At 38.3% G+C, this 19,355-nt stretch overlaps 1 protein-coding gene across 4 annotated transcripts in view; it reads left to right on the forward strand.

Moving 5' to 3' along the window:
* Positions 1–19,355, forward strand: part of CADM1 (cell adhesion molecule 1) — a 361,874-nt gene that overhangs the window by 288,653 nt on the left and 53,866 nt on the right. For all 4 annotated transcript variants that reach the window (XM_036744674.1, XM_036744675.1, XM_036744676.1 and 1 more), the window contains exons 4-5: positions 14,338–14,475; positions 16,711–16,866. In XM_036744674.1, coding sequence (XP_036600569.1) covers positions 14,338–14,475; positions 16,711–16,866 — 294 coding nt within the window. The remainder of the gene's footprint in view (positions 1–14,337; positions 14,476–16,710; positions 16,867–19,355) is intronic.

The following is a 19,355-nucleotide window of genomic DNA, read 5'->3' on the forward strand; positions in this document are numbered from 1 at the left end:
ATTTTCTTATGTAGAAATGACTAATTTGAAGGCAAAATGATATTAACTCCTCAGATTACACTAAACATTGAGAAAGTCATCTGGTCTGTCTCCTTAGATCATTTAAAATAAATGGAGCATAGACTTTTCTTTTTAAATTGAAAGAGCATCAGTGTGCTGTATTACATCAGAAATTATAACTCTCACCATCAGATTTTCTTCCATGTATGTGAATAAGACAACTCCTGCTATAACTAAGACCCTTTTTTCTTTCATGAGTGAATTCAGTTCAATGTCACTTTTTAAAAATCTTTTATTAAATACCTACTGTGTACAAGGGACTGATAGGTAGTAAGGGCATTTTTCTCAGCAATGGGGCAGAGGAGGCTGGACCTTTGATTTATCCATATAGGCATTTGCTAGTGAGGAAACTTACTCTACCATTGTAACTCAGTAATTATTCTTCCACCTATAGTTTTTTATAGTTATGTGGGGTACTAAGGTTAAATGACTTGCCTATGGTTGCACAACCATTTGTCAAGGGCAGGATGTAAACAATATTCTTCCTGATACCATACCACCTCTGGAGATTCTCCCTATCTCATACTGTCCCTCCCCCCAGATGGCACAGTGTCCTTATCCTTAAGGAGTTTATGATTGGGGGTGGTGTAGGTGGATGAAGTCGAGACCATAATGGGTAGAAGACTATAATTATGGGCAGCTAGATGGTACAGTAGTTAAAGGGCCAGGCCTGGAGTCAGGAAGACTCATCTTGGGTTCAAATCTGGCCTCAGACACTTCCTAGCTGGGTGACCCTGAACAAGTCACTTAACCCTGTTAGCCTCCATTTCCTCATCTATAAAATGAGCTGGAGAAGGAAATGGCAAACCACCCAGTATCTTTGCCAAGAAAACCCCTGATGGGGTCATGAAGAGTCAGACACAACTGAAATGACTCAACAACAAGACTGTAATTAGGGTAGAGGAGAGGTATTGGGTTTTTGTTTGTTTGGTTGGTTTGGTTTGTTTTTTTGTGCTATCGATAAAGTTGAGGAAGGAAAAGTTACCATTTCCTGAAGGATCAGGGAAAGTTTTCTGGGAGAAGTGTCACCTGAGCTGGCCTTTTAAGAAAGAGGATTTCAGTAGACATGGGTATAATATGTGGGTTTAATAGGGCAGGAGGTAAAGGGAGGGCTTCCTATGCATATGCACAGAAGCAGGATGAAATCTGACTGTCCCCCGAATCCTTTCTAACACTTCTGTGAGCGCACACATGTATACATGTATGTGTGTATATGAGTGTGTGTGTGTATATACATATATATATGTACATATATATATGCGCATCATAGTGACTTGGACAACAATTCAGGGCATCTACTGAGAAAACAATTCCATTTATTTAACTATAACTGGAATATATAGAATTCATGAAAGGGAATAATATGAAATAATACTTAAGGGGTATATTGGAGCCAAATTATGGAAGGCCTTAAATGTCAAGCAAAAGAGTTTGTATTTTCTTCCACAGGTGATAGGGTGTCACTGAAGGTTTTTTAAGAAGCGGAGTCAGTGTTTAGATCTGTGCGTTAATATTTAATTTGGCAGCTATATTAAGGATAGATTGGAGAAAGGGGGGGAGAAACAAAGTTGCACAGTCGAGGCATGAAGAAAATAGGCCAGAATTAAGGTGGTAGTGACTTGAGTGGAAAGATGGGAGTTGGGGATAGATGTCAGAGAGATTGTGTATGTGGAATTAAGAGGACTGGAATGGAATGGTGAAAGTAAGAGGAAAGGAAAACAATTTCCTCCTTAGTCATATTATTTTAATGTTCTTTGCTCAACCTTCAGCCTTTCATCTGAACCCATTCTAGTACCTCTGCATGTATAATTATAAATTTTTATTTATTTCTAGTTAGAGGTTCTCTTAAATTGTAGTGAGTTGACTGTAATTTGGGACCTTCATCTACTGAGAATTCTTTGTTACAAGAGCTTGTGGAAATTCAGTTGATTTTCATTATTCAAATCAGTGAGCATTTCTTATGTTCCCGCTTGTATATACTGAGCAGTGTTTTTAGGGTCTAGGGGAAGATACATATCTAGGTAAAATACAGACCTTGTCTTGATTGAGCTTACAGTGACAGGGTATGGTTATGTGGAGATAAGAGACCGACAGACAGACAAATAGATAGGTAATTATTATTTGTAAGTATATCAGAGATGTAGACAAAAAAGTGTAATGTGAGATCTGGGATTTGGTAAGAGAAGAGCCAAACTGGCCTTCTTTCTGTTCCTCATTTAATTACTTGTATATATTTTTTACTTATGTGTTCATATAGTTTCCTCCAATCCAACATAAGCTTCTTAAGGAGAGGAATTATTTCGTTTTTATCTTTGTATGTCTAGTGCTGGGGCAGCTAGGTGTCACAGTAGATAGAGGGCCAGCCCTGGGGATTGGGAAGACTTATCTTCCTGAGTTAAAATCAAACATTAACTAAGTTGTGTGACCCTGGGCAAGTCACTTAGCCCTGTTTGCTTCAGTTTCCTCATCTATAAAATGATCTAGAGAAGAAAATGGCAAACCACTCCAGTACCTTTTCCAAGAAAACCTCAAATGGAGTCACAAAGAGTTGGACACAACTAAAAAATGACTGGATAACAAATGCCTAGCGCTTATTGGTTGATTGAGTAAGGTTGTCAACAAGGATGAGTTAGGAGGCTTTAATAAGGTGGGAAATTTAAAATTGGGTTTTAAAGAATAGGTAGAAATTCAAAAGGTAAATGACAGAAATTAGAACATTCCAGGCAATGGGAACAATATGAACAAGTGCACAGAGACAGGAAATCTTGGCCTATTTCAGAGGTCATGAGTAATCTATTTTAGTCTTAACTGAGGTGTCAGTGGACAGAAATAATATGAGATAAACATGAAAAGCTGTGTGACACCAGAATATAAAAGGCCTTGAATGCCAGACAAAGGAATATGAATCTTCCCTGGTAAGCAGAAAACCACGAAAGATTTTTGGGTGGGAGAATGATATGACCAGGTCTGTGTGTCAGAAAAATACTGACCTGCATTGGTGGAGATAGTTTCCTCACAAGAGAGTTCCTTATACCAGTGAAATCACAGACCCATTCCCTACCTCTAATCGCAAGGATATCAGAGAAGCATATGGGCTGTCCATTAGTTATCTTTCTGTGTGACTATAGCCTATCTTCTTTTTTAATCGTACATTTTCTTTTCAACATCCTTTCCTCTAGTTCTTCACAGTTCTTTTTGTGTCTGTGTGTTACAGCCTCCTTATACCCACCATGTTCCTTTCCATTATCCTTTAAATAATACCCCTTTTTAAATTCTTTGGAGACTATAGTGTTATATATCTAATAGTGTAATTACCCTAGTAGAAGATTGTTATTAGAAAGATTAGCCTTTGTTTCTGGGAGAAATTTTGGGTCATTAAAGAAGTTTTGAAATTTCTCAAAGGCAAACCAAGCCACTCTTCTCTTGCTGTTTAATTCTGGGCTCAGCTCTTTGTCTGTTTGCAGTGTCTGTCCTAGACATGTATACTGATGGATGAGCTCTATTGGTTATTCATCTAACTGCATGTCATCTTCTGGACAATATGCATTTTTCATCTACCTGGTTTTTCTTGTGCAGATGGTTAAAGTAAACTCTTTTGAGTGATAATGGATCTTTTCCACAGGTTCTTCTGCATTTTAGGTTTTGGTGCAACCAGCATGATGTCTTCCACAAATAGGAACATCTGGTGTAGATGGTCTACTGTGCAATAATATTACTTATTAAAGCCTCCCTGTTGCTTACTAACACTGTCACTTGGGATGCAGTTGATATATGTGTAGATTATTCTAGTTATTGAGGTGCTCTTGGTCTCTTTTTTCCCCCATTTTAAACGTTCCTGCCAAATCAAATGCATAGTAGAATTTTTAATTTCCTTCTTCTTTCAGTGAATTATGTGATGTTAAAGATTAGAATTACCCAGAAATATTGCTTCTTGAATTTTTTTACATGCCTTTGGTGTCTTCTTCAAATACCTTATGAATTAATCATCAGGGGTATTATAATTTTGTTGACTTCCATGGAATTCCTCTCTATGTATTTTAGCCAAGACCAATTGCTTTTCCCATTTTTAAGGCCTATTTCTATTACTAATGTTATGAAACTAAAAGTAGTTTTTTATAATCTTTTTGGCAGATTTTTTTCCCTTTTTTTTGTCCTTCCATTTCCAATTATAAATTCCCTTGAATTGTCTTTGCTTAATTGGGTCTCTTGCCAGACTTTCTTTAAACTGATTTTTAAGTTCTAGTCTTTTTGTTTTATGAGGTGACTCTGCTCAAAGTCTTTCATCATTCTTCTCTGTACGATTTTGCAAATAAGTTTATATTCTAAACTAATGTTGCCCTTAGCAACATTAGCTGCTTAGCAAGGTGTATCCATTCAGCAAGTAAGTCAGGTGTTTGCTGAATAAGGTGCTTTTTAGTCTCTCTTGGTTTCCTTTTCTGACAATTCCTTTGCCAGTTAAACTGTATGAAATTATTATAGTCAATATCATTACTTTCTTTTGCCTATATCCCATTTTTCATCATTTGTTTGAATCAATCATGATGGAATTTTTTAATAGCACACCGTATCTTTTTCTCATTCATTTTCTTCTACTTTTGTCCTTATTTTGAATTTCGCTATTACAAGTTAGTGGGTTGACTATACACAGAGAACTGACTCAATAGTGACTCCCACATAAGCAATAATTTATTTTCTGTCTATAATAATACAATAAATTTATTTTTTGTGTGTGATGTTAGTTTATTTTTGCCATGCCTGGTACCTTCCAAGTCTTTTCTTGAAGAAAATATTTACAATATATTAAGGCATTAATTTACTATGTAGTCCACAAGGTTTGGGCTTCTTTTTCATTACTTATTTCTGCTCACCCTCTTCCTCTGTTCCCATCAATCCATTGAAATCACCAGGTATCAAAATACATATTGATTTCATGTGGATCATGGTCTTAATAGAATTTCTATACTTCTTAATTTCCTGCAGCAGATGTTGGCGTAAAAGTTGTAATTATTATCAAAGTGGTTATTTTGCAGATATTTGTCATCAACACTACAATTCAAGATGACCAAATATATTTTCAGGAATGATATCTTACGGCCTCTGGACACATGACAAATAACTCCTACAGGTCATTTACTTGTCTTTCCAAGGGGTATTTGTAAGCCATGCTTCCAGTGAGCTCCAATTATCTTTTTTCTTCTGGAGTTTTTTTATCCTGAGAATGTGATATGATTCAGTTTCTTTGATAGTATTTCTACTCATTGTCAGTGGATAAGGATAAGATTTAGAATTACAACAGTGAAATTAAAGCCCTGGGAGTAAATGGGATTTCCCAGAGAGAGAAGTGGAGGAAAGGCAACTCCTGCAGAACATCCACCTTAAGGGTTTAAAAAGAGGGTGAGAAGTCAGGTAAGGAGACAGAAAAGAAGTAGGGTTTGGAGAAGTAAGAGAACAAAGAAAATGTAGTGTCTTTAGAAAAGGTATAAAATCCGTATGATTCTTAACCCTCTCTGCCACTTTTCTTGCCCATCTGCCACTGTCACCACAGAAGCCAAAGGGAGTCACACAGGACTGAGGGCCATTTTGTACTTTTCTTTGTTTTATGGGTTGTCATGGCTGGACATTTCATCACCAGGTGGCTAGCATATTTATGTTGCAACCTCTTTGTACTGGTCGTTGGAAAGCATACTCAATTTATTTCCTGGCCCAGGCTTAAAGTTTTTCTAGGGTGATAGAACCTACCATAACTTCTGCTCTTCTGGCATAAACTTTAGGTAAGCAGGCTCATTAATATATCTTGAGAAGGTATCAGAATAGGACTTTGTGGTAGATCAAGAAGATCAGTAGTAATTAATGCATTCTTGCAGTCAACCCAGCAGATACTAACGAGAGTTTACACTAATGTCATTGCAGAGAAAATTGAGAAAGAGGGCCAAGATTCAGGAAATGTTGGAATTCGCAAGACATGACAATTGGATATATTAGTTGAATATGTGGAATATGGTAGTTGGATATATTAGGTGAGGGTGACGGGAAAGTCAAAAGTAATCTCCTAGGTTTCTTTAAGTGAAAGAATATGAGTGGTGGTCCCATCGACAGTAATAATTCAGAGGGAGGACTAAGCTTCAGAAGAAAGATGGAAATCTTAGCTGGGAGAGTGATGAGGTTGAGGTCCCTGAAGGACATTCATCATATGGAGATCTCCTCTAGAAAGTTTTGGATGTTGACCTAGAACTCAAAAGAGAGGTCATGGCTGGAGATGCAGAAACACACAGAGCTGGAAATGACCAGCATAGCATCTGCAGCCTTTCTGGTCAATTCCTGTAGAACAGCCTTGAGGGTTCAAAAGAGGGTAAAGAACCCCGTGAAGAAGTAGAGGAGGAGAGTTTAGAGAAGCAATAGAACAAGGAGAATATAGTTTCTTTGAGGCCATGGAAGGAGAGTGGGAAGGTAGCTCATGGGGGAGGGGGGACTCCTAGTATAGATATTCTATCTACTGTTTTCTAGTTGCCAAAATACCATCTGATTTCCAGACACTGAGTACCTAAATATTTAAAATTCCTTTATAGAATATATTGCTAATGTCCTGGAATCTTACATTTATCCCTCTTAATATGCTATGAAAGGTATTATAGTCAACAGATGTCATGTCTCACTCTTAGAGGAGGAAGCCACCACCCTTTCCTGTAATATATTTTCTTTAGAAATGTTTTATGATGCCTTTTGTTTTTATATCACATTTATTTTCAAATATGTCTTTCCCCTCTCCATTAGTTAGAGAAGCATCACAAGAAACAAAGAAATAACATAAAATATTTTTAAAAATAGAAAAGTAAGCAGCCCAGAAAACCTCAACCAACTCCAGACTTTGTCAAGCAGTATATGTAATACTCTGCACTTGTGGTATTCTCATTTAAGTCCTCCAAAGTAATGAGAGAAAAGTACATTTTTTTCCAGTTCTCTTCAGGGTCCAATCATAGTCATTATTATCATCATATAACACTGTTTCACTTTACTGTTCTTTCTGTTTAGGTTGTTTTATTCATTGTATATTTTGTTTCCTTAATTCTTCTTCACTGCATCAGTTCTCAGGAGTCTTGATGTTTCTTACGTCTTCATAGTCATCTCTTCTTACAAAGCAGCAACATTTCATTACATTTTTTAACAAAAATTTGTTTGGCCATTTTTGTTACCATGCATGTCCTGGATTAGGCATTATGGTAGAGTGAATCTACTAACTTTACCTCTGTGCTTGTTTCCTCACTGGAGGGAGGTTAATCTAAATGACCTCTAAGGTTTGTTCCAGTTCTATTAAACCTATGAATCTAGGTTTATAATATCTTCCAAGTCATTGTTTTTCTTCTGCTACCACCCAAGCCTTCTACCCACCAGGCATCTTTCCATGATTCTTCTAAGAATGTGATTCACAAAACCACATACCATTCTTTGACCCCATGAAATCTTCTCTGTCCTCTCATTTTCAACCATATGTTATTAGGGAAAGACACAAAATGGAATGGATGGCACCTACTATAAACTCATGTGCTCAGTCCTCCACCAGGTCCTCAGTACCATGCAACAGCACTTTTGTTCCTCTTTGGTCACCTCTCAATAATTCTCCTTCCCGAGCACCTCTTTCAGATCTTTTTCAATCCCTCCATCTCCTTTCTCTTCTCCCTAGTCTCAGCAGATGACCAAGGCAATCAGTCACAAGAGTCCTGAATTTTCCTCTTCTCTGGCTCAGAATTTCTTTGTATCTTTGCCTATTCCTTTCTCTTTCCATTCTGTCTCTGGGAAAGAAATGTCCTTCTTTTTCAAGACTGAATCCTCAACCTTTATCCCTTGATCCCACCCCCCTGTCTGCCCCTCTGGGATCCTTTTTGTTCAGTTATATATTTTATATCTCTAGTCTCTTCTGTGTGGCCTTTTCCCCTTAGTTTTTATAAACATTCTCAAGTATCCCCTTACCTAAATACCCCCCACCCTACCTAACCCCGTCTTCCCTATAAAACAGCCGTCTTTTTATCTCCCCTCTTTACAACCAGATGCTTTAAAAATAAAAAGTTGATTGCCTTCCCTGCTTCTACTTCCTAGCCAGCCATTTCTTTTTTTCTCAGCACCTTTTAATGTGATTGCCACCACCATCACACCTCTCTATACTGATGTATTTCTCTTCCTCTTAAGTTCTATGAATGTAAGGGTATATCTTATTCTTCTTTGTATGCCCTGTAGTACCTAATAGTAATTACACATTTCTATGGCGTGTTAAAGTTCACAAAACCCTTTCCTAAAAGCAATCTTTTGACATGGGTGGTACAAATATTGTTATGCCCATTTTTCAGATGTGGAAACTGAGGTTCAGAAAAGTTCAACAAATTGTATAACATCACACATTTAATCACAGAACTGGACCTTCCGGTTTTCAAGCCGATTCTCTTATTGTGCCTTTGTACATAAAGCAACACTTCTTTCATAGTCAACAATAGGTTTTTGTTTAATGAATAAAGAGAATGTTGAATTTTTATTAATTTTTGTGCCAGTAGGTGACATTAAGATTGCTTATTATATCCCCCCAAGCAATAGAGAATAGATAATCCCTCTACTATTAAAGGTAGTTGAAGAAAAGCTATCAGCAACAGATAGGAGGCGGAGGGGAAACCAAAACATGGCAGTTTATTGATGTTGGTATTGTAAATGTACATGGACCTAATAGTTGGGTGCAGGGCAAAGAAGGTAAGGTAAGCCCTACAGCACCCAGAAAATCAGTAATTTACTGTGGTTGAATTTAAGACAGAGCTCCATTGAGTTTATTTGGCAATAACTTCCTGTATAAACCTTCTACCACCTGCTGAATCTATTCTGCATCTTAGCCTATCCCAGATTATCACATAGTAACTATCAAGGCATTTCAACAAGAGTGAAATAGGTAAACTTGGGCTTGCTAAGTCCCAGACCACTGAGTATAAGGATAAAAATAGCTTTTTACAGTGAAAGGATTACATGTATTTTCCCCATTCTCTTTATAACCTAAAGCAAACAGTCTCTCTCTGTCTCTGTCTCTGTCTCTCTCTCTCTCTAGGTCTCTCTTTTTCTCTCTCTGTCTCTCTCTCTGTCTGTCTCTCTGTCTTTGTCTCTCTCTCTCTCTCTCTCTCTCTCCCCCCCCCCCCTCCCCTCCTTTTTCCTTTTTCTTTCCTTCTTTCATCCTTTCTTTTTTGATAAATAAATGCCTTAAAGGTAAACTACTCCATCAGAGGTAAGATCAGTTTATTGACAATGACCTAAATAATTGCTAACAAATTAGATCAGATTGGCCACCTCAGTAAGGCCAGAGACCTCAGTGAAAGGGGGGGATACCCTCTTTATTGACACACAGGAAGGGAGTGGGGTCTGGGTAGAGAACATTACAATTGACTACACACTCATCTGCCTCTTATAATCTGGGCCAGGAGACCAGAACCACCAGGTTCTCCTGCTTGGAGATCAAACCTCCCCTAATTGCACAAGAACAAGCAAGGACCTTTGACTTGTCCTTTGTGGGTATGGCACCAGGTGAAGCTGGTTAGAACTTACAGACAACTAGCAGATGTCCCAGGGTCTAACTGCGTGATTACAACATTCCTTTTCAACCACACCTTTAAACTAGCTCTGAGGGACATTTGCCTTCATGAGCTTAACTCCAGAATGCACAAATGGGCTTGACAAAATGGGGAATAGGGTCAGTTACATTGTAAAATCAATATAGTAGAAATCAGAGATAATGTTTTTATCTATTCTCATTTCCTTCCTTCCTCCCTTCCTTCCTTCCTCCCTTCCTCCTTCACTTCTTTCCTTTCTCCCTCCCTCCCTTCCTTCCTTCCCTCCCCTCTTCCTCCTTGTCCTGCTCCTCCTTCTCTCTGTCTCTCTCTGTCTCCCTCCCTCCCTCCCTCCCTCCCTCTCCCTCCCCCTTACTTTTTCCCTCTCCTTCTCCCCTTCTACCCTTTTCCTTTTCTCCATTTTCCACATAGGCATCTTAATGTAGTACGCATGGCTTAGAATGGACATGTGCTTGCCAGTGACTAGCCATATGAGGAATTTTAAGAAGCGAGCTAAAAGAGGGAGGAGTGTTCCAGGCATGGGGGATGCACAGCCGGCACAGTATTGTTATTACAACATATTTCAATAAAATTCATCAAACATTTATTAAGAACCTATCATGTACTGTGCTAGGTCACAGGGATATACAAATAAAAAATTAAAACCTTGCTTTTAAGGAAATGAGTAAGAGCAGAAAGAATATTAAATTACAAAGATATTGTGATAAAGGAGGATAGCTAGGTGGTGTAGTCGAAAGAGCAATGACCCTGGAATCAGGAGGACCTGAGTTCACATTTGGCCTGAGACACTAGTGGTGTGACTTTGGGCAAGTCATTTAACCCCAATTGACTCCCCCCCTCCCCAAAAAAAAGATACTCTCATGGATAAGGAAACCCACAGTATAGGTTATGATGAGAGCAGAGGAGTGATCTAAAGCACAAAAGGAAGAGACTGAAGGAGGGAACTAATTCATTGATCTGGGCCATCAGGGAAGAGGTGGTTCTTGAAATGAACTAAACTGGTGAAAATATGAGGAGGCAGTAGTTCTCAAGCAAAGGCCTGTGTGTGTCTGTATCTTTCATACACTCACACACACCCATCCACCCACCAGAGAATCTCCAGTGACTCCACTTACTTTAGGATATACACAAACTCCTTTGATTGGCACTTAAATTCTTTCAAAATCTATCTGCAGCCTGCCTTTTCAGGCTCATTTCACATTACTCCCCCTCATGTATTCTACATCTCACCCAAACTGGTCTGCTTGACGGAACATGTATACAACAATCCATCTTCCACCCTTGTGCCTTTTCCCAGGCTCTCTTCCCTACCTAGTATGCTCTGCTTCTTCCATTCTGCCCTTTAGGATCCCTAATTAACTTCAAAGCTCAGCTCACTCATTAGAGGTCATCTAGTTCAACCCCCCTCATTTTACAGATGAGAAAACATGAGACTTAGGGAATTTAAGTCACTTGCCCAAGGTTATATAGGTCTAAGTGGCAGAAGTAAGATTTAAATTGAGGTCCTGTGTCTCCAAATTTAGTACTTTCCCACATACCTGCTGCCCTTCTCACCTTCTCCAGGGGGACTTCTTTTTTTTTTTCCTTTTAAATAGCATTTTATTTTTTTTTCAGTTACACGTAAAGATGATTTTTAACATTCACTTTTATATAAAATTTTGAGTTCCAAATTTTCTTCCTCCCCCTTTCCTCTCTAAGATGGTAAGCAGTTTGGTATAGGTTACATCTGTGCAACCATATAAAACATTTCCACATTAGTCTTGTTGTGAAACAAGAAACAAAACAAAAAGGGGGAAAACAACTATGAAAAAAAGTATGGCTTGATCTGCATTCAGACTGTCTCCATTCTTTCTCTGGATGTGGATAGCTTTTTCCAATTGTCTTGGATCCTTTCCCTGTATTGCTGAGAAGAGCTAAATCAAATCATAGTTGACCATCGCACAACGTTGCTGTTATGCACAATGTTCTCCTGCTTCTGTTCACTTCACTCAGCATCAGTTCATGTAAGTCTTACCAGGTTTTTCTGAAATCTGCCTACTCATCATTTCTTATAGAACAATAACATTCCATTACATTCATATCCCACAGCTCATTCAGCCATTTCCCAATTGATAGGCATCCCGACGGGGGCTTTCTTGATGATTCCAGTTTTTTGTGCTCTCCTGCCCCCCAAATTATTCATTTTATATGCACTTAAAGGTGCATATTCTGTTCTGCAACCTTAAAAGTAAGCTTTTTGAGAACAGGGACTATTAGTTTTTGTCTTCATGTTACCAGGATTAGCACAGTGTTTGCCACATTGTAAGGGATTAGTAAATACTTGTTAAGTGAATGTTGTTGAAATAAGGCTGAAAGAGTAGGTTGAGGACCTTGTATTTTTCCCTGTAGGATACCAAGGCAGGTAGGGTAGGGCATCTAGGTGGCTCAGTGGATAGAGTGCTGTGCCTGGAGTCAGGAAGACTTCTTGCATTCAAATGCAACCTCAAACGCTTACTAGCTGTGCGACCCTGGGCAAGTCACTTAACAGTTGCCTTAGTTTCTGATCTATAAAGTGAGCTAGAGAAGAAAATGGCAAACCACTCCAGTATCTCTGCCACGATCACCCCAAATGGAGTTGTAAAGAGTCAGACATGAATGAACCACAGCAATACCTGGGGAGCCACAAATCAGACCTGGGCCTTAGTCCTCTTGTGTCAAGGGTTAGATGTAGAGAAGTGGAGTTCAGGTGCCTTTCTGTAACAAAGACCAGTTAGGATGCTATTAAAATAGTTCAGTCAAGAGATAATAAGGACTTTAAATTCATCAGTCAGTTTTCCTGGCCCATTTCCTATCAGTTATCCAGTCATACCTGACAAAGGGCAATTGTACTCTAGACTTATTCCTCTGTCTAGTATGACATGCGCTAAGGGGTTATTGGCGCAGATCCTTGCCATTTACTTTTTCTGTTGCCTTTCCTTTAGAATTCTTGGCAGATGTGCTGATTCAGCAGTAATTGTATTTTTTTTTTCCCCTTTTGCTTAGTTTTGTAAAAGTACAAATTGGAGTCACTCCTTGCCATACATCGTTATTTGTTTGGGTCACTTACTTCGGGAGGGAACTAATTGAGCAAATTTGTAGTTTCTGTTGATTTTCTTTAGCAGTGTGAACAAAAGAAAAACCTGTTGTTGTCCCACAAATTCCTTCTCTTCTCCCTCCTTCCATCCTTTGAGCTTGCTGAGAAACATGTGCAACAAATGGTTTTCTTTTCTGCTTTCCCTGTAGGAATTGCTGGCTGTTCCAATCCAATGTAAAATTTCATTTCATGGAAATCTCATAGAAATGTTTTACTTTGGATTGAAACAGTTGGAAATCCCAAATATGTGGTTTAATCCTATAATTTATTGAAGGCAGTACCAGAGATTTATTATTCAACTTGATCATCAGGATGGCATGTTTATACATTTTTAATTTCTTGTTTCTCTTCTGAGTTGAGAAACTTATTAATCATATGTCTGAGCTAAGTCTTTGCTTATTCATAGTGGTCAGGACTCAGATTCTTATACTCACTCTGGTGAATTCAGTATTCTTACTGATTTTTATTTTAACAGTCTCACTTTTAAGGCAAGGTTGCACTTTATATGAGGTTTCACCAGCAACTTAGTTTCAGAAAAAAAAATATGCTTCCCCCATTCTTGCTGTATAATAGAAAGTGTTTCCATCCAAGGAGCTTTTTAACACTTCCTGGATATACATGTCGATATTAATATATTTGCACAAGGATACTTTAACCCTAAGTGTAGAAATTTATTGGTAAACCCTATTTTTTTTTTAAACATAATTTGAGAACCTTTTCCTACCTTCAGTTATTTTTGTAGTCCTAGGGCAGTTTGTGGCTGCTCTTCAGAAGGTAAAAACATTGGTATTCCTTATCAAACTTGATCCTTTCTCTAAATTCCGAAATTTTTTTTTCTTCCACTTGAAGCAGAGAACAGACTCAGGGCTGTGGATATTCTGAATCAAATGAAACTTAGTTCACAAAGGTGCAGTGATTCTGTTTCTGTCTCCCTGGTGAATGATTGTTTGTTTGGAGGGGCCTCATGTTTTTTGATCTTTGCCCATCAACTTTTGTCTCTTTCATCTGAAGCTTGATGCTCAAGTGAGTTGAGGCTTCCTAGGCCTCCTCATAAGGAAAACCTATTTAGAAGTATTATTTCTCCCTCCCTTTGTCATCCTCCCTGGTTAAATATTTTCTAATTGCTTGCATCCTTTTTAGCAGATTCAATATCTGTAATACTAGAGCAAGATAAATGGAGAAGGAAGATTTTGAGAGGGAACTTTTGTCACTGAGAATCCCCAATTTCCAAAGTGAAGGAACTCATTATAACAGAGAGATACATTTTCCCCCCAACGTTATCTTCAATTTATATGAATTGGAGAAGTGACTCTTTTTATAATATGAAGTTAAAAAGAAATTTCAGTTCAAAAATTAGCCAAAACAAACCCAAACCCTGGCCTATTTTGCATGCCTGCTTTCTGAACTGACATAACCTGAATTTTATTTTGGAGGTTTTTTTAATAGTGATTTTTGCTATTCCCACGAGTGTTGACCATATCAGTTATTGACACTAATATGAATGCTTTCTAATAAATCTAACAAATACTAAGAAAGGCTCTTCTTATTTAAAATGTCTTATCTCTTGGTTTGTAGTCCCACCACGCAATTTGATGATTGACATCCAGAAAGACACTGCTGTTGAAGGAGAAGAGATTGAAGTGAACTGCACCGCCATGGCCAGCAAACCAGCCACCACCATCAGATGGTTCAAAGGGAACAAGGAGCTCACGGGTAGAGTTGGGAGATGTGTTCATTTATTTATTATTATTATTATTATTAGTCATGATGTGCGGTGTTGCCATTTAATTACAAAAAGCCTGCATTGTAGTGAGCATTTTAAAATACATGCCCACAACATACCCTCACAGTAGATTTAACTAAATCTTTTATTTAGCAAAATCTTGAAAAGTTGCATCCTTTTCCTCCAAAAGAAAGTTCGAGTGTCCATGGAAATATTTCCACAAGGTGACGCGCCCCCCCCCCCCAACCCCCCCAATTGCATCAGGCTTTCCTGAAAGATTTGAAGACATAAGCTAAGAACTTTGGCCTAAGAGGCCCTGACATTCAACACTAGAATTTGAGTCTGTTTTTTCTTTCCCCTTCAACTCATGAAGTCTGTCTTCATTCCTTCAAGTTATATTTCCTCTTGCTAGGTCTTTGACGAGATCATTGTCCTTGGACATAACAGAATAAGTTAGAACCTAGAATTTTCATTTTTAACTTTTAAAAAGTCTTTTACTTAAACAGAGTGAATAGTGTAAATAGTGAGACCCAAGTTGTTCCGGCTATCTTTTGCAATACCAGCTCTTTTGATAATGTGTTTCCCTGAAGGGGTGGCTTTCCCACCCAGAAAGAAAAATTTTAGCTCAGTTACAAATTTATAGATCTACCTCTTTTGTGAAGCTACTCACTTTCCCCACTTTCCTCTTTACCAGCATGTTCTTGTGCTTAATTTAGAATTTTCTTCTACCACCCCCCACGCCCCCCCTTATTCTAGCCCTCCTTCAGCTAGGGCCTGCAACAATAGACTGTTGCCTGTGTTTTAATCCCAGTGTCTTCAAACAGCCTCCACTTTGGTTTTTGCATCATTTGAAGATTCTGCTTCCACTCTATCTGACCATACCCCTCCCCTTCACTCAAACTGTCTGGTTTCCTTAAATCCTTTTTCGACATTCAGATGCCCTTTTTATCAAGATCACTGTAGAAGTGGTACCTTGGACAAGGAACCCAGTAGGCTGAACTCCTTTGGTTATAGTTTGGCACAAATGGTCAGACTAAAATAGCCCTCTTTCATTTGAAGGATGCCAAAGGGAACAGCTCAAATCTCTGTAGAAAAGAGATAGAAAAATCGGTATCTAGACATGTGCAAGTCTAAGTATGTGTTAACATCAGTTTAAGTTTCAAATATTTGCTCTGCTTTTATCTTCCATTTCCTAGGTATGGTCTTAGAAGGGTAGAGTTTTTCATTTCCCCTTTGCCTTCCCTGTCTATGTGAATTGAGCCATTAAATGTGTACCGATAAATACAAAGCATTAAAAGAAAGTTAATGGTGCATCATGTCCCAGAGAGTGCGTAGTTCAGGGAAGGGGCTGCCTTTGCCTATTCATTCCATCCGGAAGCCTCCTTCTTCCTTTTCTGGGTGTTCTTGGAAGTGTCTCCCATCTGGCTCGAAGCCCTGTGCAATACTTTGCTTCAACCCACTGCCCCTGCATTTTTGTGGTCTTCAACGGTCTCAGAGTTTAAGCATTTTAATTACTATTTTAATTATGTAAATCCATTTAGTTACTTTCCTTCTTAATTGTTGATGATAGAAGGAGGAGAAAGGGAGCTTGTTTATAACTCTATTGATTTAAGTATTTAGGAGGTTTGGATGATATCCTGGAATTTTCTGAACTGCCTAGTAGATAACAAAGTGCTTAATAGATGTTTCAAGTTCAGACAGGTCTGTAAAGCGAACACCTCTCATCTCATTTGCTCTGCCCAGAGCATTCAGATGTCAAGATGGCAGACGTTACCCAAGTTGTTTGAAGGAAGCTTTGGGATAGAGGAAAATCTATAAATTTAATTAATAACAAATGCAATTAAGTCGTGTAGACATTCAGCAAATATTTATTAAACACTGTGTATAAGGCACTGTGTCATGCTCTAGAGATACGAGGGGGAAAAAAAAACAAAACAATGACATTCCTGTCATCAAGGAGCTTGCATATTATGGTTTATTTTAATGTTTATATAACATGCACATCAATACATATATTATAAGGTAGGAAACATATGAAATGTACAAAGTGTCAGTCTAAAAGTAAATAACAAACCAAATGAAACCAGCACTCCTTATTACTAACTTGTTCACCTATTATTTTTAGTTAGGATAAATAGTTACTTTATAGAAGTTGATTTAAAAATGACTTCAGTGTCCAGAATCCACTTGGCCACCTCTTTCTTGATACATTTTCTCTCCTACAGGAAAATCCGAGGTGGAGGAATGGTCAGACATGTACACTGTGACCAGTCAGCTTATGTTGACTGTTGGCAAAGAGGATGATGGCGTCCCTGTGATCTGTCTTGTGGACCACCCTGCAGTCAAAGACATGCAGACACAGCGGTACTTAGAAGTACAGTGTAAGTAGCTAAGTATTTTATTCTTTGGGGCTAGAGCTAGAGTTGCTTGAAAAGACTTCAAAAGCCATTAATTATGTAATTACATTTTATTATAGTGTAGATACAATTTCTATCTTGTAACCTTGGTAGAGAAATCAAAGTATTGAGAATCACATAATGGATTAAACAGTGAAATTTTTATGCACCTTTGCCATGTTACAGAGTACTAGTGGGATTCTAGAAATATCATATTTAACTAAAATTTAGTGCTTGAAGTGGGACCCATCCAGATTCTTAGACCTTAATATGGATCTGCTATAGCACTTGACTTTAATTAAAGGGATTTCTGTGAATGTGTTAGGTCATCATGCCTGTGCCAGCATTGAAAAGTGATTTTTTAAAATTTTTCACTCCTTTGTAAATATGCTATTGAAGCATCTAATTAGTGCAGTGAATAGATGACGGACCTGGAGTCGGGAAGACTTATTTTGTGAGTTCAGATCTAGCCTCAGATACTTGTTAGCTATATGACCCTGAGTATGTCCCTTGACCCTATTTGCCTCACTTCCCTCATCTGTAAAATGAGCTAGAGAAGGAAATGGCAAAACCACTCCAATATCTTTGCCAGGAAAACCCCAGAAGGGATTATGAAGAGTCAGACATGACTGAACAATAACAACAAACATGCTATATAGTTCTAAATACAAGTGTTAGAACTCTGGCTTACATCTTAAACCTGATTTATAGCAGTGAGTTTAAATGTTGGAATATAGAGGTCTTAATGGGGGTCTTAAACATAAAATAATTTATGCTCATTAATAGTAGTAAGACTAATAACATTGATCCATAAAACGCAAATAATTTTAAAAATTGATGTTAACCTGTGACATGTACATAATTTCCAACCTACATGCAATGAAAAGCTTGAAACTATACAGACCTAGCAGAAGAAATCAAAACTGTATGGGAACAGGATGAGGTCTATCAGCCAAATTTTCATGTCTGCTGCTGGAGTTGTCTCAACTTTCTTTTAGTTAACTTACAGAGGATGAGCTTCTAGCTCAATATTTTTATTCATTTGCAAAACAAAGTTGTTTTATCCATCTGCATAATAGTCTGTGGAAGATTAAGCATAAAAGAATAATAATAAGACAGTGATTTGCCCCCAAACTGTTTCTATCCAAACTCAGTTGAAACCATTGAAAGTACAGCGTAATTGCTACAACAACAACAATACGCCGATGGAGTGTAAGTACCATCATCCCTATTTTTCAGATGAGGAAATAATGCACAGAGCCAGTATATGAGCCCAGATTGCTGACTCCACATCCAGCCCTCTTTCTACTGGCATGCTACCCATTTTTAATTAATGGTGAAGTCATATTTTCTTATAGGATCTTAAATTCAGAACTGGAAAGGGTCTCCAAGAAATTGAATTTATAAGTGAAATTGATGGGGTGCTTGGGTGCCAGTGCTTGGACCCTAATTCCAAAATCACATTTCTCCCTAGCCTCAAAACACTGTCCCTGGCAGTTTCTCCCCAGACCAAGGACAGTATGCCCTAGCAAAACAAGACAATATGCCCTAGCAAAACATTTATCTCTCTTCCTGATATAGTAGCCAGCTGCGCTTATAGAATTTATTAGTTTGAACTGGCTGTGTACTGGCTCATAGAGATATTTACTCCTCAATGGACTATCATGCATCCTGAGTTCATGTGCATCCTAGACTTAGATATATGTATACTCCCTTACATTTATTTCGTCTGATGAGACATTGATGGAGGGGGCAACTTGGGTATTTCTCAGTCATCCCTGACTGTTAGTTGGCTTTGTGACGTTTCAGGCCTAAAAACCACACCTCCATGTAGCCCTGCCTTGGGCCATTTCCCAGTGAATTCTGGGTAAAATGCCTGTGCAGTAGATACTAAATGTGTATGTTCCTTTAAGAACTGACCACTCCTTAACCACTCCCTAATCCCTCCCTGAATCACCTAGTTAGCATATTTGGCACCTGTTTTACTATAGTTTATCCTATATAAACTTTAATTGTACCCCTAAGGTTGCAGGTTCCCTATGAACTCTTGCCCACTGAAAAGTATAACAATAAATCTTTGCCATCTTGATTTTAAGAATGCTTGAGTCCGTGAATTCATTCCAGATGACCCTGTCTTGGAACTCTGCTCTTTGGGGTTCCTGTATCTCTCAAACCCCATCAAAATGACTTGCCCAACGTTATCATACAGGTGGTAAGCTATGATTTTAACCCAGATCCTCCTACTCTTCCACCTGCACCATGCTGCTTCCATGTTTCTTATTTGTGCCTTCAAAATAATTGTAATGAGAAATATAGACAAAGAATAGCCTATTTCTCTTTAAGAAGCTCGAGCCTGAGGTGAATTGAGTCGTTTTTCAGTCATGTGCTATTCTCTGTGACCCCATTTGGGGCTTTCTTGGCAAAGATACTGGGGTGGTTTGCCATTGCCTTCTCCGGCTCATTTTACAGATGAG

Source organism: Trichosurus vulpecula, chromosome 2 (assembly GCF_011100635.1).
Source record: "Trichosurus vulpecula isolate mTriVul1 chromosome 2, mTriVul1.pri, whole genome shotgun sequence".
In the NCBI taxonomy this organism is placed as follows: Eukaryota; Metazoa; Chordata; class Mammalia; order Diprotodontia; family Phalangeridae; genus Trichosurus; species Trichosurus vulpecula.